General features: G+C 45.5%; 1 protein-coding gene across 11 annotated transcripts in view; it reads right to left on the bottom strand.

The window, feature by feature from the left end:
• Positions 1-2858: 2858 nt before the first annotated feature.
• IGFN1 (immunoglobulin like and fibronectin type III domain containing 1) overlaps positions 2859-27177 on the bottom strand; it is a 41014-nt gene continuing 16695 nt past the window's right edge. For 3 of the 11 annotated variants that reach the window (XM_030000960.1, XM_030000962.1, XM_030000961.2), the window contains 16 exons: positions 26600-26713; positions 25399-25570; positions 24499-24771; positions 16188-23147; positions 14228-14352; positions 13308-13449; positions 12506-12802; positions 11576-11875; positions 10470-10643; positions 9444-9572; positions 8662-8964; positions 7772-7860; positions 6621-6816; positions 5700-5999; positions 4867-5193; positions 2859-4063 (listed from right to left, as the gene is read on the bottom strand). In XM_030000960.1, coding sequence (XP_029856820.1) covers positions 4050-4063; positions 4867-5193; positions 5700-5999; positions 6621-6816; positions 7772-7860; positions 8662-8964; positions 9444-9572; positions 10470-10643; positions 11576-11875; positions 12506-12802; positions 13308-13449; positions 14228-14352; positions 16188-23147; positions 24499-24771; positions 25399-25570; positions 26600-26713 — 9915 coding nt within the window. In that variant the 3' untranslated portion in view covers positions 2859-4049. The remainder of the gene's footprint in view (positions 4064-4866; positions 5194-5699; positions 6000-6620; positions 6817-7771; positions 7861-8661; positions 8965-9443; positions 9573-10469; positions 10644-11575; positions 11876-12505; positions 12803-13307; positions 13450-14227; positions 14353-16187; positions 23148-24498; positions 24772-25398; positions 25571-26599; positions 26714-27177) is intronic. The other 8 variants (XM_041119639.1, XM_041119642.1, XM_041119643.1 and 5 more) reach the window with 8 other exon arrangements.

Below are 27177 nucleotides of genomic sequence, written 5' to 3'. Positions count from 1 at the left end.
CTGCGTCCTCCACCTGAGGTGGGAGTTAGCAGAATAGCTCATCTGTCCCTCCCAGCTCAGGAGCATTGCTCTCCTCGGTGCTCATAACCTGATTTTAGAGACAAACTCCACGAATCTGGTATTGCTGCTCCCTCATCGGATGGGAATCTGGGGGGAGTGGCTCCGAGGGACTGCAAGGCAAGTGGCAGCAGAAGCTGAGCGCTGCAGAGGCAGGCTGCAGCAGTGCCACACACCAGCAGCCTACTGCGCCCTTGGTGACAAGGAGCCATAGGCTCAGGTACCCAGTCGATATCCTTTGATTGTTACAAGCAGTTGCTGGAAGGAAGAGCCATCAGACTTACCACAGCTCCCCAGTTACCATCTTTCAAAGAAGTCAAATAGCGACTGCAGAGAGTGATAGCAAACCATGAAAAAGGGGTGCAGAGCAGGTTATAGGCAATAATTTCTCTAAATGCTGCCAAGCTGGAGTATGAGTTCAGCCACCCCCAGGGTGCTGGGAGTGGTTGGCCTGCCCACAGGGAGCATGGCATGAGATCCGCTTGCCAAGCCAGCAGCAAATGAGCAGCACCAGGGATGCAAGAGGGGTTTATCAGCGCTGCCTGAGCAGCTCGATTCCTCCTTCTTGGCTGTGCCAGCAACTGAGTGATTGCTGCCAGTGCCAGCATCCAGAGAGCTGGTTTGGGACCACCTAGATGAGAAGATTTTCGCTGCAAGAAATGAGGGAAATTGAGCTCAGGACATCTTTGAAGTTCCCAAGGCTTTTGTAGCCTGCTTTCCTGTTTGTGACTCTGGGCAGGCTGCTCACTTTCAGACCAGGAAAGTTTGACTGGCAGCTCTCTCCTGCCCCTGCTGCAGCTCCCTCCAGGCCATACTCTCTTTCTTTGGTCTCCGCATCCAGCAACATCCGCTCTTCTACTTTGGAGGGCGATTCCTGGGCGGGGGATCACCACTTTGCTGTAATCAAAGTGGACAGGATAAGCAAGCAGCACTGCTGACTCCGAAACACTCACCCACCTGCCCCTCATGCTGACTGGCCATTTCTAGTGCACTGGTCTTACCTGTGCACACCAACTCTTCCTTGTTGAATTACTGACACTGCTAGTCAGGCTCTCTGTCTTGCTGCCCTGCATGACATGTCTGGCTGAGCCCTGCTCCCCAGGTGTTAAGTAGCACCACTTTAAGCATATGGGGCTGGAATATCAAATATTCAAGAGAACAGCAGCACAGGACTAGCTTGAATTAATGCTGACATCAGTGCACAAGGATAAGTCTGCAATTCTCAGCAAGGCTTGCAAGAATCCCCCGTTCCTGGTGTGCCAGATCCTTCCAGAGATCACTCAGGCTTCAATCTCAAATGTTCCGGTCCTTCCAACTGCCTTGGCCCTTATCCTTATCAGTCAAGGAGAAAATAGCAAATGTATCCCTACTGTTGCACATTTTGCTACACAGAAATTACCACACACTCCTACAGTATCTCACCAGTGTAAGTCAATCTGAAGCTAGTGAAAACTTGGTGTTTGTCACTCAGCCTTGCAAGAAAGCATCTCTCTCCTCTTAGCACAGAGTACAAACAGCAGCACATGCATCTCCAGGTATGAAGCTAATTCAAGGCTGCTGGGATCCATAAACATGCAGATTACAGGGAAGACTGTCAGGTGATTGCCAATAGGGAACCAAAAGCTGAGATGGTCCTCCTCCAAGGGAAGGGAGGAGCATGTCCTGCTCCTTGCAGGAATTAATTTTCCCCCTTTGCATGGAGCAACAGACCACCTCAAAAGAAACATCTAAATCCCAATGGAGCCTCCTCCAGGTGGAGCACTGCTGTTCCCAGTTGAGCATGAAGGAGTCCTTCAGCAGTAGCAACAGGCATTTGCTTTCTTGACCATGATCCCATGCTTCTGGCTCAGCACATACACCCATTTCACCCACTGAACCATGGCAGATGGCTCAGTGGGCACTTACTGCCTACACCCAGTCTCCATGCTCTTTCAAAGGATGGACAAGTAGCACATCAAGGGACATGACTGACCTGGCTACCAAAACTGCTCAAAAAGTCAGCATATCAGGGACAAGTGGCCTCAGCATGGCAAAGAGCACAGGCCAGGCACCAGCACTGCCCTACCCATTTTTTTTAGGACAGCACATGCTGCAAGGCTGGAGCCCGGCTGGTCCATGCTGGCAGTCCAACTCTCCTAGGAAAGGGTTTCTGTAACAAGATTTGAGGTGTTTTGGCAGTCGATAGGCTGGGAGCACTAACCAGAGGTGCCCACATGTGTGAGGAAAGGGAATAATAGACAGCTGTGCCCCTGATGGAAAATGACACTTAGAGGGGAGTAGCCCTGTATTTCTCTTGCACATAACAGGTGGAATGTACACAGGCTGCATCTGGTGGATCAAGGAGGGCCTGAGACAGGGGTCACAATACAGTGACGGTTATTGTGGTATAAATAAAGCAATCCTTGCTTAAGATTAGCATGCAACATAAATGTTCCCAGTAGCAGCTTGTACCGATAGCTTGAAGGAAGGAGGTGTGAGATCACTTGCCATGGGTACATCCTGACCAGTAAGGGGCTGGCTTATGCTGCCATGCACATTATTATATTTTTTGAACCTAATTTGCATGATTAGAGACTGCACTGCTCAGCCACTCCATCAGCATGCTTAGTGAGAAATAAACTTATAAAAGCCTTGTATCTGTTGTTCTTCTGTTCTTCCACAACTAAACAGGAACCTACATATGCAATACAGGGTGAGGAGTGAACTTACATAGCCATTACATGTGAAAACTGCAACAGACATGGACTGGCATTCAGGAACTGGCTGGGCTTCCTTCTCCAAAATAAACACTTACTCACAAGTAGATTTTACTGAATTATGGTTTAATTTCATAATCTACTGTTGCTATGTCTGTACAACGTTGTACAAAATGTAACCAAAAAGAACATTTCAGCCCCACGTAAATGTTTGACTGGCTGTCTGAGGATCCAGTGGCTTTGAGTCTTTGATCTAGACTCTCCTGTCTTCTAGATGCTGCCGTCAAAGTACCTTTGGTGGTAAGGCTACAGTGCTAAACATTCATACAGTCATCATAACATTTTTGCTTTCCAGTCTTGTTCTCCGCTCAGTAATGGAATCCCCCAGCCATGGCAGAGGATCTCTGGTGGTACCTCATATTTCTGGTCAAACATGAAAGATTTTTAACCTCTTTTTGCATTAGGCAAAAACATTCTAGCAATGTCATGAGGTAGGGGCAGTTATGTTCCAATGGTGATACTAACATGACAGTTTAGGACTGATACATCCTTTTTTACAGCACTTGCTATAGTAGGTTTTTAAGTACAGCATTGATCTGCTCAGACTAATACAACTGGTTCTACATTTCCATTCGTTCCCATCAATGCATTTTCACTGTGAGTAGCACTACCCCATGTTAGCTTACTCTGAGAATTTATCTCTTGCCCAGATAAAACTATCATCAGGCACATACTCTTCAACTTAGAGGTTAAGGGAAATAATATACTTAGCTGCTACTGGCAGTGGAATACATGCAGAACTGCTTCTACCAGGATTATGAAACCCGCTGAGAATTACATGGAATCTAAAATGATTGCTCTGGATTAGAAAACTACAAGCTAAAAGGCTAGCTTCATAGATCTCTGGTGTCAAGAAATAGTCTTGTTGCAGCCTGACAGCAGGTGAGTGGTGTGGCAGGATGATCTCTTACACCTGTGTTCTCCATGGAAAGTTTCATTTTAGCCAATTTTTTTTCCTCTTATCTTCTGTGTTCCTGAAGCTTCTCATCTGTGTTTTAAAGGTCTAGTGGAAAGCCATGATCATTACAAAAAGATATGATTCTCTTAAAGCTTTTTTTCCCATTTTGACTACAGTGCAGCATCATGTTCAAAATGCAACTACTGGATCTGAAAAATAAAACACTCAGACTATAATGCACATCTGAAAATAAATGCATAGCCTTCATATAGAGCCAGTTCTCGATAAAAACCTTCACATTCACATAGTAGTGCAGAGATGTTCTCAGGAAGGCCATGCTACAGGGTGGAGTCTGAAAGTAAGAGAAAGAGAGAAACAGCTCAATATTGTAATGAGGGAGGTAGTCTGTAAGGCACACTGGAAAGGGACCTGAAATCTTACAGGGCCAAAAAGACCAATGTCTGCAAAAGGATTACAGGGATTTAACTGACCCATTTCTCTGCTCATATAATCCCACCAAGGAATTCTGAATTGTATTAAAAGGAAAATATTAACTGAAAGTAAAGGATATTTCTTAATGAACTGAGTAAAATTGCCAATGATATTTATCCATTAGTATATACACCATGCTATCCTCATGTCTATCCTCAGTCAACTGCACTGATTCTCTATTCACATAGGGATCCATAATGACCCTATTTAACTTATACCACATCCCTCTCTTTCCTCCCTTCTCATTGCCTCTGGCCACCTAGCACCAGCTTTTTCTTCACTGCTTCACCTAACCTTCCACATCTTGCAGGATCTTCTATTCTGCAGCTCCTGCACTGTAGAAAAATCTAACCTAGATATTATCAAATGAAGATAGGATATTTCTTTGTAAAATATTTGCTCAAGGCCAACCAAAACCTCTGGCTCATGTAAAAATCAAATGTTTTTCTCATGTCTGCCCCTTCATTTCTATTTCTGTTTCATACTTGATCACTAGTGAGATAATTAGAAATTCAATAAAGCAGTCCAAATATACACCATCTTATAGGAGACTGCCCTTGTCAGTAAATAAAGCTGTATGGGTACCATTTCTAAGGCATCTTGACAGCAATGACATATCTTGACATCACATGATGAAGGAAGAGAGGCATTAAAGACTGATACCTTTAATAGTGAGGAAGGCTTTGCTGAACGCACGGCCCGATTCATTGGTGGCTTCTACCATATATTCTCCTTCATCATGTTTTGTGACACCCAGGACAACCAGGGAGCAGACACCAAAGTCGTTTGTGCAAAAATAGGTAGGATCATTGGAGAGGTCTCTACTGTCCTTATACCATGTGATCTTTGGAGGTGGATGGCCTCCAACCGCACAGCTCATATGGCACTCACTCCCAGTAGTCACCACATGAGGCTTCAATGGGACAAGGAATCTCGGAGGCTGGTTTTGGTTCACTCCCCTGTATTTCTGTGGTTTGACTTGAAATTCAGCTGTAAAAAAACCAGCAACATACAAACACACACTCAGATACTGCTTCACAGCAATAGAAGTCAGGGTTTGAAGGACTGGTTTTCAATCATGATGCTTGGTTGTGCAAAATGGCTGTTATTCTGCACTGCAAACTGCCAGAGGCCCCACGCACGTATGGATTGTAATCTGTGTTTCTTCTCAAATTAGCCAGAATTTAACTATGAAGTCAGAAACTTTGGTTTCTGCAAAACTTAAGCCTTAGATTTTGCTGGGAATTAATTTTGGGGTGAATTACATGATATAATGGCTGGATATAAAGGATGTATCTGGACAATGTCCATGCAGAAGGGACAAGTCTTCCCTGCCAAACTGGAATTTCTTAGGATATCTCTTAGGATATGCATTCTTGTTCTGGGCAACTAAATGTTCACAGGAGGAGAGACTCATTTCAGGATGGTGTGTTAGAAACAATAAAAGAAACAAAGCATGACAACACACAGATAAATATTTGTAAAAGCTATTTTACCCTTTGGTTTTCGAATGCTCCAAGGCTGCACAGTTTCAGATGGATCACTGGCTCCCAGGCTATTTTTTGCCACAACCCTAAAGTAGTAGTCCCGGCCTGGGATCAGTTTGGTGAATGTGAACTTGTTGGTGTAGATCAGGTCACCCACCACGTGCCACAAGCCCTTCTGTGATTCACGTTTCAGGACTGTGTAGTAGAGATTACTTTCCCATTTCTCAGATGGTGATGGCTCCCAGGTTACTGTCACTGTATTTGGCACATTCTCTTCCAGTTGAATAGGTCCAGGTGATTGTGGGATATCTGTCAGATGAAGGCAAATAATATCAAAGATGTAGGGAAAGTGGCACAGTACAGAACCCTAAAAACTTTCTATGTCTGGGGGCTGAGTAAACATCCTGGTCATTAGAAGGGACAAAATTTGATTCCTTCTCCAGTTACACAAACTCATTTGCTATTAACTGAACTTCTACTGCATTACATCTGCATTGCTGGGCCTCCTTCCCTTCTTATAGGGAGGAGATGAGGGCTGGTACAGCTAAACTTTTTCATCTCTTAGGGAGACAGTATATAGAGTTGTTGTAGCACTAAATTGTCCTATAGCCTGCTACTCACTAACCTTAGACTGTAAGAAAGAGCATGAACTGCTCTCCTGTGGTTTGCACTATCCATCTGTGTAACCTTGCCTTTTTAAGCAGAGTCAGTCTGGGAGCCAGGTGTAATTTTAATCAGTAGATTGCTCTGTCCTGCAGACACAGCAAAGTGATACCACAAAGTGGCCAGACTGAATCTCACGGAAAATTGTACTCTACTTCTTCCTGTGCCTGCATTGCTTAACTGCTTCAGAGCTCACCATGCCAAACTCAGTTGCCTACTGCCTATTCACAGTAAATCTGTTTGTTTATATGGTAGTGAGAGAGTTACCTGTAATTTGAACTTCGAAGCTGAATGTTTCTCTTCTCCCTAACCCATTCTGGAGCTCAACAGTGTAGGTGCCGCTGTCAGCGAACTCAGCTGCTGCAATCAGCAGCTGGGTGGTACCATCTTTGGTGTTTATTTTAGCCCGGTTTGAAAGAGGAAGCCCATCCTTTAACCAGGTCACCACTGGATCTGGAGACGCCTGTAAAGAACAACATGAGATATAGCCCACTTGTTTTGCCTCCAGATTGCTTCTCTACATCTTTAGTTTCATTATCTGGTCCCAAATGTATATATACATGACACAGTAAAGTAATACCTATAAATGGATCCAAGATGGATCTAAGAGCCCTGGATAAAGGGCTGCTCTAAAGTTTCTTTGTAACTTTTCTCTTTCTCTGTGTCTTTTAAGAATATTATTGTGGTAAGGTGTTCAGGTTAACTATGTCAAACAAGGTGTGCTAGATCAAGAATAACAGATGACATCGGTAGTTAATATTTTCTACTTTTAAAAAGATCTGCTGGTTTTGGACAGAAAAAGCATCCTCAAAGTCTTTATTTCCATTGTGCCATCTTTGGTTTCTGTTGTCCAAGCACTTAGGAGAAAGGCCAGCAAATATGCACACTTTGCCCTCATCAACCTCTTCTTGATATCCCAGACTTTACCTGTGTTGTTCCAAGCTTACATCAAAGCACACAGGATTTCTGTCAGTGCATGCCTATTTCTCAAGTCATATAGCTTAAGTACTGCTGCTTAGTGAGACAAACACAGTCAAGATGTTGCTAGAAATGCTACCCCAAGGCCTTCGAAAGGAATCAGAGGGAAATTGACTGATTTTTAAACTCTAAGTATAACAGATTAGTACCAGATTATGATAATATTGATATGGTTGGATGGACAGCATTGTGCCTTGTTGTCAGAGGTTAACGAATGACCATAATATTGTAAAACACTAAAGCCAAGAGTGACAGCTGAATTCTTGTTCATGTTTTTCTCATGTAGAAAGTGTACACAGCACAGGCAGGTTAAAGGATTTGCCCAGTGTCTTGTAAACAAAATTCCACGCCAAGAAAACAGTAGCTCAGTTTTCATGTCTGCTATTGACTACAACATAAAAACAGATGAGGAATTCTTACAAACATGTTTGAATACTTACTTCAAAGGGAATATTCACTCGGATGGTATTTCCTGCTTTTATAACCAGGAAGCTTTTCACTGTGTCATCTATTAGTAACCTGGGAGAAACTGGAAAAGACAGTGACTACAATAAAAAGTTGCACATTATTACAGAGTCACTGGCTGACAAAGTCATATGCATATGTTCGGTATGCCTAACGCCTTTCCAACAGCTAGTCTGCAGGCTGTTGATAAACTCATAGTGGTACTGTGGAAAAAAAGCTCCTTGATTCAGTATCAGAGTTCACACCTTTAAAATTTTATTACTATTTATTTATCATTATGACTAAACAAGGGGAAATGATGTAAAAATATGTTCACAACAATGTTTGTATACATATGATGTCTCAATCACGAAGAAATTGGCTCTTTGACACATATTACCCCATAACATGGACTGTCTTTTGTGTAAAATGACATCTGGGGAAAAGGAAATTGCACTGAACACTTATGAAATATATGTGCAAGACTGTATAAAAAAGACTGAAAACTCTATTTTTCCCTTAAAAGAGCATGGGTAGGCATAAGGTATGTGTGGTTTCTGTCTGGTGATCATGACTGTGGTATAGCTCTGCACAGGGGGGAAAAATGTAAATCTGAGGAGAAAATACAGTTTTGGGGTTCTTTTGTCATAATGAGTCCTTAACATGAGCGGAACACTGTGCATTGCACATTTATTATCAGTTAAATCCTCAGAATTTCCTGATGAGTTGACCAAATAAGACCATACTCTAGAGGAAGTAGTATTTGTCCTTCTGCTAGAGTCTGGGACTTGAAAGAAGATCGTCACAGTGACCTACAGACCTTGCCTGCATCCTGTTACCTGTAGAATGACCTCATTCATTCTGAAAGCAGCCCACTTTGACTTACCTACAGGGGGAGCAGCTTCGATGCAAGCTTCAAGCTCTGCGGCTTCTCCTGGGCCACTGTCATTGAGGGCTCTCACACGTAGGAAGTATATCTCTTTGGCTTGGAGGCCTTTCACTGTGTAAGTGGTCATCTCTATGGGAAGATTATTGCATTTGGTCCAGTTGAGGCTCTTAGAAGACCGCATCTCCACCTCATAGCCTTTCACATCACTCCCATCTTTTGCTTCAGGTCTCTTCCATGTCAAGGTGACACTAGTGCTGTCACTGCTGCTCACTTTAAGGTCCTGCACTCGACCTGGAGATTCTGAAAAAAGAAATTTTATTTAAATTATTTTTCTAGGATTTCTGTCCCCTGTTTTCAGTCATTTCCTGAGATTCCCCAACATTCTTGAAGTGCACTGAATATCCAGCCTGCTGTCTTGCCTCCACCTTGTCCTAGTTCTTCAAAGCTGGATCCAGGTGCCTGCTCCCGTCAGCCATGCAGTACAATCTGCAACACCCCCGAATGGCCTGCAATCCATCCTGAATACTTCTCCACACTGCATGTAACTCCCACACAGGGACTCTGCCACATCTTGACTTAGACATCACACAGGAAATCTTTCCATTCCTTCCTCATGCTGATAGTGGATTCTCAGCCATGAAACATTCCCCAATCATTTGATCTTTGTCTTCACATACTTTTACAAAACATTTAAAAACATCACTTCTCCACTAACATCGCCAGTCTACTTTCAGCTTTACGTATCCCCAAGCCAGAAGGATGGGGGGCAGCGCACTTACTCATGGAATCCCGCGCAAAGACAGGCTGTGATGGTTCACTGGCATCTCCTATGCCGGCAGCATTGACAGCTGCCACACGAAATTCATACTGCAGACCTTTCTTGAGATTGGTCATTTTCAGCTTTTTGTCTGCAGAAAGAAAAGGAGCGTGTTGGCTCAGGTGAACTCTTCCCCAAGCAGGAAATGCTGATACAACAATGCTGTTCTTTACTCCATGTAGAATTGTGGACTGAATAATTCTCAAGAACCATGTATAAATGCTGTCACTGATTCCCCTGCCCTTCCCTATCCCAGTGCATGCGTACTTCTGGGACATGTTCATTGCATTCCCTTTCAAATCAAACAGCACTTGAGAGCTATTAAGTTAGAGAAAGGATAAATACTGCTTTTCCTCATGGGATAATCCTAAAGTCTTCTATACCAGGTAAGAAGTCCTAGTTTGCACCCAACAGATAATGCTAGCTATAGTCAAAACACATTTTGGAGCTCATACATATCACTTGGGTTTCTTTATATTCCTTGCATTTATAAATTCCTGTCTGCCAAATTCCTACTGTGAGGACTAAGGACAGTAGTTGTGCATGTGAAGTGCAGACTTTAGTTCCAGAAATTGAAGATATCAGTTTATCTATAGAGGAGCTACGTCCCAGGATGCAGCAGTGACCTTCTCTGCACTCTTCTCCAGCCATATGCTTGCACACAGTCTAGAAAAGATCATAATCCTCCTCCCAGGCATTCAGCTGTATATAAACCTAAGACCTGGCTTTGCTATGGCACAGCCGTGAAACCTTAGTTGTAAGAAAAATGTAGTTGTGAGAAAACGTATACACTAGAGCTGTGAAAGATAAGAAGATAAAACTTCAGATCAGGGTAATATGGTTGCAATGGGGACAGTGAGCAGCTCATGAATTCAAGAGGAAAAACACTGATATGAAAAGGTATAAGATCCTAAGCAGCTCCTGAACCCATCTGACCTTTTTGCCATTTTCAAGTCTTCCAGTCTGTTCCAGGATTTAAGCTACCTACCTGCTATAGGCACATTGTTGACTGGCAGCCAGGTCATGGTACCCTTCTTGCGTTTTTGAACGATATATCCCACAATTCGGGAACTGCCAGTTTTACGAGGTGCTTTCCAGCATATTGTGATGGTGTCTCTGCTGGCACTTACAATCTCAGGGGGATCTGGGGCACCAGGTGAAGCTAGAAAGAGATTAGTGTTTCATTATTAGCAGGTATATTTTAACTGCAAGATAAGAAAGCGTTCTGTGTCATTTCTTCTTCCAGTTTCCCTGAGGTATTCATATGGATGTGTTTTGAAAACCTGACTGAGACCTGAAGCTGTGTATCCTGTTCTCCACACAAACAGGATCCAGCATGCACCTCTGTTCCTGAATTTTGTTTTCATGAAGGACCTGCTGTCATCACAACTGACAATTCCACTGTCAGCCTACGGAGTGAGGCATGTCATTCTTACATGGTAGGAAAAGTCAGCATTATTCTTACTTTTAATGACAGAAACTGGAAATGGAATGGATTTCCTTAGCCCTCTGCTAAAGTGTTCAAAATACAGGGCTTCTCATAATCATGAGAAGGAGAATGTAGAAAGAAGAAAATTAGAAAGAGAATAGAGCATTGCTTTCTTGTTAGTACTACATTCATGGTCATGGCAAAACTGTTCTAGTATTTAAACTCATTGAAGGACAAAGAATAGAATTAGCTGTTTGGAAATCAGGGGAATGAGGTGGTCATGCTGAAAAATGCTGCAAATACGGAGACACTCCTTTGCCTATGGAGTTAATAAAAGGCCTCACATGTTCCCTTTGTAGCCACACCGGGAAAAATTTCCTCTGATCTTGATGCATATTGCATTTCCCCCCATGAAACTTGCTTTCCAATTCAGAATGGAGCATGACTGAGAACGTAATGCCATCTCACTCAGCATCACCAAAGGCTGCAATAAACTTCTAGTCTTGGTGTGCAATCTCCACAGATTCACATGAAGACTTCACAGCCATGATTCAAGTTTAGATCTGTAGCAACATCCAAAATGCAGTGAGTTTTCTTTGATATCAGCTTTGATAATGAATTTCCCAGATGGCTGTCGAACACACTTATGAAAAGTTCTTCCTTACCTTTACCAGCAGCCTTCACTTCATCTGATTCCAGTGCGTCACTAGTTCCCTCGGCATTCACAGCTCTCACCCTGAAGTAGTAGCTCCTGTCTTGTTCCACTTTGTTAGCAGTGAAGGTAGTACAGCTCCTGGGGGTTTCTCCCAAAGTCACCCAGTCATTCTTGCCTACCTGCTGTCTCTCAACAATGTAGCGTTGCACTGGTTTGCCCCCATCATCCTTCGGAGGCTTCCACTGAATGGTGATGTTGTTTGCAGAGCTTTCTACAATTTTGATGGGTCCTGCAGGTGGCTGTGGCTTGTCTGAAAAGATGAACACAGAGAGAATGCAAGTTGACTCCAGACCCAGACGTGCTCCTGGGTTTGGAGCAGACACCCTCTCTTGCTCACCAGCTGGGAGACTCAGTTTCTGATGGAATACATGCATACATGTAGAATGAGGGCTGGACACTTGAATTGCCTCTTCAAAACTTCCACTCTTCTAACTTTTGATAAGGGGGGCAGGGGGAAAACCCAGCCCTTGCTCCATGAGCTAATTGTTCTCATAAGCTCTGCACCAATTCAGCTTGCTTATAAGGAAGAACACCATTTCTGGTCTTCCAAAAGAGCACAGACATTTATGGTAGGGCTGAATTTGGCCTTGATAATCTATTTTAGATTTTACTGTTGCACATAGTCCCATCTCCCACAGTCACCCAACATTCAAAACTCAGCTGCTGAGGCTGTGCAAAACCAAACTAGGTTTGTGTTACCTTGTACTAAAGGGCAAGAAACATGTCAGCAATCTTTGCTTGTACCCTGATTTAGTGGAAAATTACAGTCTTGTTCACCTTGGAATACCCAGTAGCTCCAAATAAGATTGTCACCAGTGTTAAAGGGTTCCCTGCCTAACCTTTATAATGAAAGCCACAGTGGATGTTATGGGGCTCTTACCTATTACCATAAGCTTTAAGTTGATCTCCAGGACCCCACTGTCATTCTTCAGCCTGACTTGGTAATCCCCACAGTCCTTTCTCTCACTGCTGGAGATGGACAGCATGGTAAAGGTCTCTGTTTTATCAACACGAATCCTTGCGTCATCTACTAGCTCCATTCTGTCCTTTAGCCACGTTGCTCTGATTGGCAGCCGGCCCTCAAAAGGGATCTTGATCTTTACTTTCTGCCCTGCCTTGGCCACAGTAGGAACACTTGTTAAGTTTTTGAGGAGAACTTTGTCAACCTGTGGAGGATCTAAGCAGGTGATACAAGGCCATTAAAAACTGCAATTCAAAGAGGGTAAGACTCACCTTGGAGGGAAAGGCTTCCCTTATGATGTTGCCAATAATGCTTAGAAGCTCACAACATTTGGACCTTCACTTTTAGTTGCATGCTCAGTGCTTCACATACATACAGGTACTTTGCTATGGGATAATTATCACGAAGAATACTATCCTTTTCACTGGAGCAAATTTTTCATAGGCAATACACTAAACACAAGAATGAAGAATCTGGTCTGATAAAGTGTTATGTGCACCCCAAAAATCTTTGAGTTAATAATAGAAGCTATTCAGGAAGGCTCCCTAGTTAAAATTGTAAAGACAAGATGCACCAACCTGTACAAAAACTGTCTCCCATTTACGTGGTAATTCTTTATAATAAAGTTGTCTCAATAACCAACTATAGGTCCTGAGAAAATGTATTACATTTAGAGCACATCAAAGTGAGCCTGCTGAATTGGTAGTTTGAATAGACTCACCTTCAACAAAAATTGAAGCTTCAGTTTTTATATCTCCACCTTCAAACCTGTATTTCCCAGCGTGAATATCTTCTACTTTGTTAATAATTAGTTTGTGGACTAGACCTTCCTTTTCAAAAAGGACTCCATCCATGTTTGTTAACTACAAGGTAGAGCACAGAGACCCCTTCTTAAAAAAAAAAAAGAAAAAAAAGGGCAATCCAAACTTAAACTGGACAGACAAAAATTTGGAATGTAATTGAAAAGACTTATGAATGACACGCATGTTTAATTACAATAATATTCTGGGATTACTCATCTGGTAACACTGCATATAAGCATTATCAACATACTCCCCACAAAGACTTGATACAAAGTCCACTAAAATAAATTTTAGTAAAATCTCCAAGCTCTCTATTCTTAATGACAAAATCCTTGACCCATGCTCAAGTATGACACCTCTGGATCCCACAATTGGAATTACTCTTCAGTGTTGTTTTGGAACATAGAATATGATGTCTATGCTTGACCTCAAGCACTACTTTGAAAGAGCACTCTTCGTGTTATGCCTGCCTGAAGATCCTTTGAAGATCTTTTCCCTCGCTTTTTGCATATTTCTCTCATTCACCAAGGAAAAGAAAAAGGACTGCATTGCAAGGAAGAGATCCACACCATCTCCACCCATGAAAAAGAATGGAAAACACAAAGCCTCCTGCTGTCAGCAAGAATGGAAATGTCTTGTAGCAGGAAGGGGGAGAAATCTTGCTGGGTTTCTATCAAGAATTTTATTATCAACAGGCTCCTGCAGAATCCTTCCAGGGCCATGCTCAGACTACAGTAAGACTGGCAGAGGAAAAGACACCTTGACACAACACTTAAGGAGTAGAGCCAGAGAGCAGAGCCTTGCTAACCAAAGAAACCAGTAGCTAGAGGACACCTACCTTTAATCCATCTTTAAACCAGGTTCCTGCCACTTCATGTTTACTGACAGTGCAAGACAGCTCAGCTGGTTCCCCTTTAAGGACTCTGACATCAAGTAACTGTTTGTTGACATAACAGCGTGGTGCTGAACATTCAGAAAAGAAAGTGTTGAAAAGATGCTAACTCTGTGTTACACCGACAGAGAGAAATATATAAATGAAAATGCACGTGCACGTGAGGAGAAAAGAGAGCTTTTTAAAAAATATATACTGTAGCGGTGACAGGTTTTGTACCACAACACTGTGGGCCGGCTTGCGTAAACTCGTTGCACTGAAGGGACGTGCCAGCTGGCCTGCATACAATATAGTCCTAACATCAACCTAATGGGCAATGGATTCATCACAAATCACATTATCCATCTACAGATTTGCTATTTTAAGTCTGTGCTAATTGTCTTGGCTCCCTCTACAGCCAGCAGGAAAAAATAGGCTGCTCCAGGATATGGATATACTACTTCATCATTCTTTTCCTCTGCATTGACCAGGTACAGGGCTGCCCAACCACTTCGCCCTAAACAGCCCCAAGTCACACTATACCCCCTGTATTTCTCTTTCCCTTCCCAAGTTCTTCTCCACTAACATCCTCATCCCGTCTCTAATAAACACCCCACCTCCTTCCTCATTAACTCCAATTTTGTTTTTACTTCCTTATTTATAGCTGTGTTTTGTTCGCCTTGATAATTTCTAAGTTGTCAGCAATTCTATTAGGTGAATATTGCCCTTCAGTTATACATTTCTACAATTTTCACATTATCATCTTGCTAGCGTAGCCACTGGTCTTAGCCAAATGGCTGCATACACATTTGTCCTGGTTTCAGCTGGAATAAAGTTAATTTTCTTCTTATCAGCTGGTACAGTGCTGTGTTTTGGATTTAGGATGAGAATAGTGTTGATAACGCACTGATGTTTTAGTATAAACACTGGTTAGCAACAACTAAGTCAAGGACTTTTCTAGCTTTTCATACCGCCCTGCCAGCAGAGGCTGGGAGTGCATAAGAAACTGGGAGGGGACACAGCAAGGACAGCTGACCCAAACAAGCCAAAGGGGTATTCCATACCATATTACATCATGCCCAATATATAAACTGGGGGGAGTTGGCAGGTGGGCACCATGGCTCGGGGATTGGCTGGACATCAGTCAGCAGGTGGTGAGCAATTGTATTGCGCAACACCTGTTCTGTATATTCTATTATTAGTAGTAGTATTCTTTTCCCTTCTTTTTCTGTCCTGTTAAACTGTCTTTATCTCAAGTCACGAGTTTTACTTCTTCCCCCCTCCCCCCCCGATTCTTTCCCCCAGCATTCGGGGGATGGGGGGGAGTGAGCACGCAGCTGTGTGGTGCTTAATTGCCAGCTGGGGTTAAACCAGGACAACATTACTCTCCTTTTACTATATGCAACACCTTATTATTTCTGATGTTACAAGAGAAAAGAGCTCTTTATATTAGGCCCAATGTGCATATTAATCCAATATAAGCAGGCACAGGTTTGTTCCCAGAACTTTGAAAACCACAGATCTTTGCACTAGATGTTAGAACAAATAAAGTGAAACAATAAGTTTTAAATTGGAACAATATCAAAGAAACATGGCCACATTCCTTGCAACTATATGTGAACTAGTATGTTTGTGAACTGAAGTCTGTTCCATGTGGATCTGAATCATTTATTTGAATGAACAGATACCTGTTTTAGATAATTTAAACAAAGATTATTTAGACTTTTAAGGCAGTTGGATCTGAGCAAATTGTATAAGGTCAAACAGAAAATCAGTGGTAGAATTAGGAACGGATTGCAGTATAATCAAATTTCTATATATAGCTACATTTGTCTAAACCGTAAGATTCAATTTCACTCCAGGATTAGGAACATGAGTATCAAAATGCAAAGACCAGCAATACAGAAGTCATCAATTAAACACGTACCTTTCAGATCATCTAGGCAATAACGTCTTCTTTTTCCCATACTTTCTGTATTCTTCAAGAAATCATTTGCTTTAATATCAAGGCTGGGTTCCTGTTTTCTCTGGTTTATTGAAGGAGGTCCACCATAAAGATCTGACATCTGACCATAATCCAATGACCCTTGACCAAAACCACCTGAATTCCTCCCATCAACAGATCTGTTATGGGATTTACTCCCTGCCCCTCCAAAGGCAGAATTTTTGCCATAAAGGGAGCCTAAGTATCCTAAATCTCTGCCCTCACTCCTGGCATCTCTTTGGCCTGAAAGTGAATCTCTGTCATCAGATGAACCTTTGTTCCCTGATGCTCTGAATTCACTAGCAGTGCCCTTTCCAGTTTTACCTCCCATAGAAGATTTGCCAGAATGTGAATCCAACCCATATTCACCACCTCGTCCAACAGCACCTACCACACCTTCTTTACCAGGGACAGAATGTAACTCCCTTTCATCACCTCCCAACCTGCCAACACCACCCACACCAGCCCTGGCTCCAGCTGAGCCACTGTCCTTGCCATAGGGAGACCCAGCTCCCCGTATTGCAGACCCACTGACACCACCACCTTCTGAGGAAAAGCCATTGCCTGCTGCTCCTCCTTGAGCTCTGCTCAGCAAAGCGTCCCTGCCATGGCGAGATCCCATTACTTCTTCACCTCCAAAAGGAAAATGAGCAGCTCCTGCCACAGCCCTAGTTGGGAGACCATCCTTTCCATATGGAGATCCTGACCTACCAAAACCAGCTCCACCACTACCAGCTCCAGCTCCCATTCCCACTGGAAGACCATCTTTTCCATAAGGAGAACCAATTCCCCGTGCACCAGCTACACCAGAACCACCAAGACCTACTCCAGCAGGCCCAGCTGGGAGACCATCCTTTCCATAGGGGGACCCAACTCCCCCTGCACCAGCTACACCAGCTCCACCAATGACAGCCCCAGTGGGGAGACCACCCTTTCCATAGGGAGATCCAACTCCCCCTACACCAGCTACACCAGTCCCAGCTAGGAGACCATCTTTCCCACAGGGAGACCCAACTCCCCCTGCACCAGCTACACCAGCACCGCCAATGCCAGCCCCAGCTGGGGGACCATCCTTTCCATAGGGAGACCTAACTCCCCCTGCACCAGCTACACCAGTGCCAGCTGGGAGATGATCCTTTCCATAGGGAGACCCAACAGCCCCTGCACCAGCTACGCCAGCACCACCAATGCCAGCCCCAGCTGGAAGACCATCCTTTCCATAGGGAGACCCAACTCCCCCTACACCAGCTACACCAGTCCCAGCGGGGAGACCATCCTTTCCATAGGGAGACCCAACTCCCCCTGCACCAGCTACACCAGTCCCAGCGGGGAGAGCATCCTTTCCATAAGGATACCCAACTGCCCCTACACCCGCTACACCACCGACACCAGCGCTAGCTGGGAGACCGTCCTTTCCATATGGAGACCCAACTCCCCCTGCACCAGCTACGCCAGCACCACCCATGCCAGCCCCAGCTGGGAGACCATCCTTTCCATAGGGAGACCCAACTCCCCCTGCACCAGCTACACCAGTCCCAGCGGGGAGAGCATCCTTTCCATAAGGATACCCAACTCCCCCTACACCCGCTACACCACCGACACCAGCGCTTGCTGGGAGACCATCCTTTCCATATGGAGACCCAACTCCCCCTGCACCAGCTACTCCAGCACCACCCATGCCAGCCCCAGCTGGGAGACCACCCTTTCCATAGGGAGACCAAACTCCCCCTGCACCACCTACCCCAGTACCACCAGCCCCAGCCCCAGCTGGGAGGCCCTCCTTGCCATAGGAAGTCCCAACTCCCCCTACACCATCTACACCAGCACCACTAACACCAGGACCACCAACAGTGGCTCCAGCAGGGACAGCATCCTTTCCATAGGGAGACCAAACTCCCTCTGCACCAGCTACACCACCAATGCCAGCCCCAGCTGGGAGACCATCCTTTCTATAGGGAGATCCAACTCCACCTGCACCAGCTACACCAGTACCATGAGCATCAGCTGCAGCTGGGAGACCATCATTTCCGTAAGGAGACCCAACTCTCCCTCCACCAGCTATACCACCACTACCAATACCAGCCCCAGCTGGGAGACCATCCTTTCCATAGGGAGACCCAACTCCCCCTGCACCAGCTACACCAGCACCACCAATGCCAGCCCCAGCTGGGAGACCATCATTTCCGTAGGGAGACCCAACTCCCCCTACACCAGCTACACCAGCACCACCCATGCCAGCCCCAGCTGGGAGACCATCTTTTCCATAGGGAGACCCAACTCCCCCTACACCAGCTACACCAGCACCACCCATGCCAGCCCCAGCTGGGAGACCATATTTTCCATAGGGAGACCCAACTCCCCCTGCACCAGCTACACCAGCACCACCAATGCCAGCCCCAGCTGGGAGACCATCCTTTCCATAGGGAGACCCAACTCCACCTACACCCGCTACACCACCAACACCTCCTCCAGCTGGGAGACCATCCTTTCCATAGGGAGACCCAACTCCCCCTGCACCACCTACACCAGTAGCACCAGGCCCAGCCCCAGCTGGGAGACCATCCTTTCCATATGGAGACCCAACTCCCACTACACCCGCTACACCACCACCACCTCCTCCAGCTGGGAGACCATCCTTTCCATAGGGAGACCCAACTCTCCCTGCACCACCTACACCAGTAGCACCAGGCCCAGCCCCAGCTGGGAGATGATCCTTTCCATAGGGAGATGCAAATACCCCTGCACCAGCTGCATCAGCTACACCAGCACTAGCTGGGAGACCATCCTTTCCATAGGGAGACCCAACTCTCCCTGCACCACCTACACCAGTAGCACCAGGCCCAGCCCCAGCTGGGAGATGATCCTTTCCATAGGGAGATGCAAATACCCCTGCACCAGCTGCATCAGCTACACGAGCACTAGCTGGGAGACCATCCTTTCCATAGGGAGACCCAACTCCCCCTGCACCAGCTACACTAGCACCACCAATGCCAGCCCGAGCTGGGAGACCATCCTTTCCATAGGGAGACCCAACTCCCCCTGCACCAGCTATACCAGCACCAGCTACTGCAGCCCCAGCTGGGTGACCATCCTTTCCACACGGAGACGCAACTCCCCCTGCACCAGCTACAGCAGCACCACCAATGCCAGTCCCAGCTGGGAGACCTTGTTTTCCATAGGGAGACCCAACTCCACCTGCACCAGCTATTCCACCAACACCTGCTCCAACTGGGACACCATCTTTTCCATAAGGAGACCCAACTCCCCCTGCACCAGCTACACCAGCACCACCAACACCAGTGCCAGCTGGGAGACCATCCTTTCCATAGGGAGACCCAACTCCTCCTGCACCAGCTCTACCACCAACACCTGCTCCAGCTGGGAGACCATCCTTTCCACAGGTAGACCCCAATGCCGCTGCACCACCTACACCTGCACCAGCCACAGCTGGAACACCATCCTTTCCACATGGAGACCCAAAACCCCCTTCACCACCAGCACCACCAGCAACGCCTGCCCCAGCTGGAAGACCATCCTTTCCATAGGGAGATCCAACTTCCCATGCACCACCTACACCAGCACCAATGCCTGCTTGAGCTGGAAGACCATCTTTTCCATAGGGAGATCCAATACCTCCAAAACATGCTACACCACCACCACTGACACCTGCACCAGTTGGAACACTATCCTTTCCATACAGATGCTGAACAGCCCCTGCACCAGCACCACCAATGTCTGTTCCAGCTGGAAGACCATCTTTCCCATAGGGAAACCCAACTCCCCCTGCACCAGCTACACCAGCACCACCAAAGCCAGCCCCAGGTGGGAGACCATCCTTTCCACAGGGAGACCCAACTCCCCCTGCACCAGCTACACCAACACCACCAACACCTACTCCAGCTGGAAGACCATCCTTTCCATAAGGAGATTCAATACCTCCAAAAACACCAACTGCAGCCCCACCAACACCTGCTCCAGCAGGGAGGCCATCCTTTCCATAGGGAGATCCAAATCCCCCTGCACCAGCTACACCAGTACCACCAGCACCAGCCCCAGGTGTGAGACCATCCTTTCCATAGGGAGACGCAAATCCCCCTGCACCATCTATACCAGCCCCACCAACACCAGCCCCAGCTGGGAGACCATCCTTTCCACAGGGAGACCAAACTCCCCCTGCACCATCTACACCAGCACCACCAATGCCATTCCCAGCTAGGAGACCATCTTTTCCATAGGGAGATCCAATACCTCCAAAAACACCAACTGCAGCCCCACCAACACCTGCTCCAGCTGGGAGACCATCCTTTCCATAGGGAGATGCAAATACCCCTGCACCAGCTATACCAGCACCGCCAATGACAGCCCCAGCTGGGAGACCATGCTTTCCATAGGGAGACCCAACTCCACCTGCTCCAGCTACACCAGCCCCACCAACACCAGCCCCAGCTGGGAGACCATCCTTTCCATAGGGAGACCCAACTCCACCTGCTCCAGCTACACCAGCTCCACCAATGACAGCCCCAGCTGGGAGACCATCCTTTCCATACGGAGACCCAACTCCCCCTGCACCAGCTACGCCAGGACCACCAATGACAGCCCCAGCTGGGAGACCATCCTTTCCATAGGGAGACCCAACTCCCCCTGCACCACCTACCCCAGTACCACCAATGCCAGCCCGAGCTGGGAGACCATCCTTTCCATAGGGAGACCCAACTCCCCCTGCACCAGCTACGCCAGGACCACCAATGACAGCCCCAGCTGGGAGACCATCCTTTCCATAGGGAGACCCAACTCCCCCTGCACCACCTACCCCAGTACCACCAATGCCAGCCCCAGCTGGGAGACCATCCTTTCCATAGGGAGACCCAACTCCCCCTACACCAGCTACGCCAGGACCACCAATGCCAGCCCCAGCTGGGAGACCATCCTTTCCATAGGGAGACCCAACTCCCCCTACACCAGCTACACCAGCACCACCCATGCTAGCCCCAGCTGGAAGACCATCCTTTCCGTAGGGAGACCCAACTCCCCCTGCACCACCTACACCAGTACCAGCTGGGAAACCATCCTTTCCATAGGGAGACCCAACTCCCCCTGCACCACCTACACTAGCACCACCAATGCCAGCCCGAGCTGGGAGACCATCCTTTCCATAGGGAGACCCAACTCCCCCTGAACCAGCTACACCAGCACCACCAATGACAGCCCCAGCTGGGAGACCATCCTTTCCATAGGGAGACCCAACTCCACCTGCACCAGCTACACCAGCACCACCAATGCCAGCCCCAGCTGGGAGACCATCCTTTCCATAGGGAGACCCAACTCCCCCTACACCAGCTACACCAGCACCACCCATGCCAGCCCCAGCTGGGAGACCATCTTTTCCATAGGGAGACCCAACTCCCCCTACGCCAGCTACGCCAGCAACACCAATGCCTGCTCCAGCTGGGAGACCATCCTTTCCATAGGGAGACCCAACTCCACCTGCTCCAGCAACACCAACGCCTGCTCCAGCTGGGAGACCGTCCTTTCCATAGGGAGATGCAATTCCCTCTGCACCAGCTGCACCAGCACCACCAACACCAACCCCAGCTGGGAGACCATCCTTTCCATAGGGAGATCCAACTCCCCCTGCACTAGCAACACCAACACCTGCTCCAGCTGGGAGACCATCCTTTCCATAGGGAGACCCAACTCCCCCTACACCAGCTACGCCAGCACCACCAATGCCAGCCCCAGCGGGGAAACCATCCTTTCCATATGCAGACCAAACTCCTCCTACACCAGCTATGCCAGCACCACCAATGCCAGTCGCAGTGGGGAGACCATCCTTTCCATACGGAGACCCAACAGCCCCTGCACCAGCTACAGCAGCACCGCCAATACTTGCTCCAACTGTCCGACCATCTGGACCATACGGAGCCTCCATTTCCCCTATAGAACTGCCACCTGCACCAGATATAGCCCCATGTCCAGCTGGAAGAAGCCCTGGGCTATCGAGCAAGTCAGACCTTCCTTCCTGCCCTAAATGACCGCTGGCATGAAGTGTCGGGCCATCCTTGCCGTATGGCGTCCCTATTTGTCCTTCTCTGTTTATATTTGCTCCATTCATATCAAGTACAGTGGGCAGACCATCCTTGCCATAGGGGGACTTCATTCCTCCTGCAATCTCAGCACCTGCAGCATTTTTTCTAGCTCCAGTCCCTGGACTAGTCCTACTTAACAGGTCACCCTTACCACCCTTACCATCTCCCACTCCTGTTGAATCAGGATCAAGTCTGTTTAACACAGAACTTCCATCAGTAGCACCTAATCTCCCAACACCTCCAAAGCCAGCTCTGTACCTACTATCACCTAATTTACCATCCTTGCCATGCTGAGAGCGCACTCCTTCTCCATTATCCATGTCAATGTTAACAGCATCCACCATACCATCATCTCTGCCATCCGCAGAATACCATTCACCTGCTCCTCCTAATTCATCACCAGTATCTGCTCTGCCTGTCATAGAATCCTTGCCACGGAAAGGCCTTAATCCAGTTTTGCCTCCTAAGCCTTTTAATCCAAAGTTACTATCATCATTTGTCATTGAGTCTCCACCTAGTTCTGCTCCAGAAAACTGCCCAAACCCCATCCTTCTATTTCTGTGGGGTCCGTGTAGCTCATCTTTTCCCAAAAATCTATGGTTTCCATCAACATCAGTGGAGTGTCCTTCACTGCCAATTTGACCATTTCTATACCAGCCATCTTTTTCCACGTCAGTGTCCATAAGATGATCTTCATCACCAACATATTCTCTGCGTCGAAGTTTCTTAGCCCTGTCTTTATCTGGCAATGTTTCTTTCAGCCACTCAGATTTCTGTCTTTCATCTCCTTCACCCTGTCTCCTCTTTCCTTTGGCATCTGTATTGAAGATGAATTGTTTGATTGGAGGAGATATAATTTATAGGAAAAGAGAGGAAAAAAAAAAGGACAGACAATCAATAGGTCATGTACTGCATCAACAACCAAAGAAAATGTGTTAGCATTTGTTATAATTTCATTCTAGGACACAGAAACATAATATATTTAAATAAATTTAAATTCAGTTCAAATCCTAATTTTTTCAGTATCACATTCAGACATAATTTTACATTTCTTGGTTCAAAAGACAATTATTTTTAGTGGAAACATGCTTGTTAAAACAAACAAACAAACAAAAAAAGCAGAAAACCAAGACAAATTTCCAGCATGACTGGTCTAATTTGAGGGACTTAGATTGTATCTGGAACTCATTAGCTCCTTCTGCCTTCTCGCTCCAGCCCTAGAGGAGTTAGAGAATATCCCATGCACAGAGCGGTCATCAGTTCCCACCCTTGAATTAGGATCTCACTGGTACTGAGGCAGCTTGCACATCTGGCATCCTGGCATTTTAGAGATGGCCAACCTGAAGACTAAAGATTCCAGTTCTGTGAATAGCTTTCTATTAATCTCAAATTCAGGCTTTTCTAAGAGCAGGTCACTCACTGTTTTGATTTCCCAGCTAGATATCATTTCTGTAGAGCATTAACAGCTCAATGAAATCAGTGGGCAGTTTTTTGTATGTCATACTCAACCTGCACTGTTTCTGAAAGGTCATCAAAAAAGCCTTTATGAAAGATACCACCTTTTGCTGCAGCAGGATCTCAAAAGAAACCAAAGCAACTACCTTTCAGAAGCAAAAAAATACGAGCCAGCTAACTATTAATCTGCTTGCACTGAAAGGAGTGTTTCCCATCTTCCCAGCTTCCTTTGAGCTTCTTCTAACACGTTTAACCTCTAATTTGGAAAGAAAAATACTATCTAGCAAGATAGTATTGAATAGTATTGTGTGGTGGTGCATATTGGTAGAATAGAATTGATAGTATTGAAAGCTCCTTGATGCCCTGTATGCTGTACTGTGTTCACACAGTGACAGCTTCATCAAATACCCAGGCTGAGATATGGAGCATTTTTCAATAACTGATAGAGAACATGCTACTTCATAGTAGCTGTAGAGTAAATTAGCCAATAGGATTTGTCAGGACTAATAAAAAGGGAAAAATTTGTCTCATCTGAAGAGGAAAGAGGGTCTAACCTAGACCTTCATTTTTCTAAATATAATTTAGGAACTAGAGGCTCCACAATTCATTTCTCAGAATAGAATCATCTCAATGAGCAATCAGGCAGTGAGAGGAATATTATTGTGTTAACACATCTTAAGCCAACACTATGGGAATAATACAGTATCACTTACACTCTACAATAAGCCAGGCATTTGAGGAGCAGAGTCCAGTGTCGAGGGTGTACATGCCATTGTCAGAGGGCACAACATTTCTGATAATCAGCTGGTGGGTCAGACCATCAGGTGTTACGGAGATCTGGTGCTTCTCACTTCCCTCAAGGAGGTGGGTTTTGTGTAGCCACACAGCATCGTAACAGGGTGTGCGTAGGATACAATCAAAGACAGCATCTTCTTCCTCAGGACAACGCACATCACTGAGTGGCTGCTGAAATCTCACAGGGATGGCTGCAATGGAAAAATAAAAAGCTATAGAAAGGAAACAGAGAGCTATTTCTGTCTTCCAAGAAAAACTTTTTGCAGCTAAAGGAAGACAGACAGACAGGAACTTGCCATGCATGTGAGCATTGGTTTAAGCAGAAAATGTTAAAATTGAGATGTGTTCCTGTGCCCAATTCTACAGGACAAAAAAGCAGAAAAGTAGATTTTTGTGTTTATTATCTTCTGAGACAGTTATACCACACATCACTGATGTGGTGATAATTTGTAGTCAATGTATTTCAGCAGCATGATACTTGTATCGAGTTGGTGGTTATTATTCTGAGCTTACAAAAGGAAACTATAGCATGGGGTAAGTTAAGGAATTTGCTCACTGTCATCCAGAAGCCAGAGCCAAACTAGTACTTGAACCTAGTCCTTTCCACTACAAATGCAACACCCGTATCCCATAATCACTCTCCTGCTCTTTTTCACCTGTGTCATATGAGGAGCCCTTATTTGGCAACACAAAAACAGTCTTCTGTAGTTACCAGTTTTTACTCCTGAGCTTTGCATATGCTCCTAGATAAAATTTTCCAGCAAAAAATAATTTCTTGTTACAGTTGCACATCACATACATGTAACTCAATTCCTTACATTCAGCATCCAGTTCAGTTGAGAAAACAGGTATGTCCTCCACTCTGACTTGATACACGCCTGCATCTTCTGGCTGCACATCGTTGACAATGAAGCTATACCTTTTTCCAATTCGCCTCAGGCAGTGCTTTCTGTATTCATCCCCTGTTCCATATCTGAGCCTCTCACCATCCTAGAAAGAAAAATGTACTCTTAAAGGCAATACACAACTAGTGCAAGGCATTTCAAACAAATCAGGCCAAATTTGTGCTATGACCACCTTATTCATATAAATGATTAACAACAAAGAAGTCTACGCTCTATTACTACTTACAGCGGACAGCTCTAAGTGGACCAGGCTCATTGCTTATGTAACACACAGGCAATAATATTTGCAGTAAGTAAGGCCTGCACAGAACAGAGCATCAGACTCCCAAACTAGGCAAAACAATAGTACTTTGCTAGCTTTCATAAGGTTTTGAAGCTTAACTAATACACAGTTACTGTAACTTTGAAGACAAAGTAGTTTCTTTGCTTAGATTTTAGCATCCTCATAGATGGACAAGCAGGTGAGGTCACCACTTTCCTGTCTGTAACACACTGGGGTTACCTTCTCCACGTTGTGGCTGTGTAGACTTCATGTCATGCATTTGATTCAGAAGTTCATAGAGTTAGTCTGACCTCCTCTTTAATCAATTCCGATTTCCCCTGTGTTAAAGCCACTAACCACCGTTTGACTGAAATGTATCTCCCAGAAAAACATCCACAGCACTTATCACCTGGGGTTCACATCAGACTAACTACACAACTAGACAGGATGTTTCACTTCCTTGAGATCTTCTTTCACAGCAGTGAGTTATAATGGAATAACACACGTGAAAAGGTGAATAAAATCTTTTTTCTTCTTATATGAGACTGCAGAATTTCTGCTGCCTGAAAGACACTGTTAGAATTTCCTCTTACCGGAAGAGTTCTTGAAGTCAAAAGGATGTCAGTAACTGACTGTTTCCCCTGTACTTGGATCTACAAATCCCAAGTGATATTCACCACCAAAGACTACCTGGACCCCCACACCAGGTAACCCAACCGATCAGGGATTCTGCAATGGACAGACAACTTTAAGAAGTATATTTTCTTTCAGCCACTGCTCAGCAGATCAAGCATTTTATGTAGAAGACTTCAGTGGCTACTGTGAGCTGGTCAACTCATCTCGCCCCCTCACCTTAAGCAGATAAACTTTGCTGTTATGATTTTTCAGGTCCATCACCAGACTGAATGTAGCTTTTCCATCCTTGTTGACTTTGATGTGTTCGAAGTTTCTGATACTGTGTAGTAACTGCAAAGAAAGATACAAGAATCTAGTAAATGATAAGGCTGCCATGACAGAAGTTCTTAAGCTGTTGAACTAATGTGAAATCTACTTTTTGTCTGCATAGAAAAGAGCTACCTCTAACTTCATGTGTATAGGAGAAGCATCTGTAAGCTTCCACAGTTTCCTCCTGTAGGCAAATTATATTTTACATGCTACCTCCTGGTCATTCACACACTACACAACCACTATTCATCCAGGTTTCTACATGCCCTTGTATGTGAAGGCCAGTTTTGATTCTCAGGCATATAACTTTTCTATTTGGGGTCCAAATTCTCATCAGAGGCAACTGAATACAGATTTTAGGTATGTAGTTTAATAAAATTATTGAAAGTATTATCCTATGGTGAGTATCTCCTAAAATTTATGAATTGAACTTCAAAAAAGTCAATAGCATTTTCATCTGCATGAGAATAGAAGTAGGATTTCTT

Source organism: Aquila chrysaetos, chromosome 24 (assembly GCF_900496995.4).
Source record: "Aquila chrysaetos chrysaetos chromosome 24, bAquChr1.4, whole genome shotgun sequence".
Classification (NCBI taxonomy): Eukaryota; Metazoa; Chordata; class Aves; order Accipitriformes; family Accipitridae; genus Aquila; species Aquila chrysaetos.
The sequence above is the reverse complement of the archived record's forward strand: the minus strand, read 5'-3'. Positions and strand labels throughout refer to the sequence as shown.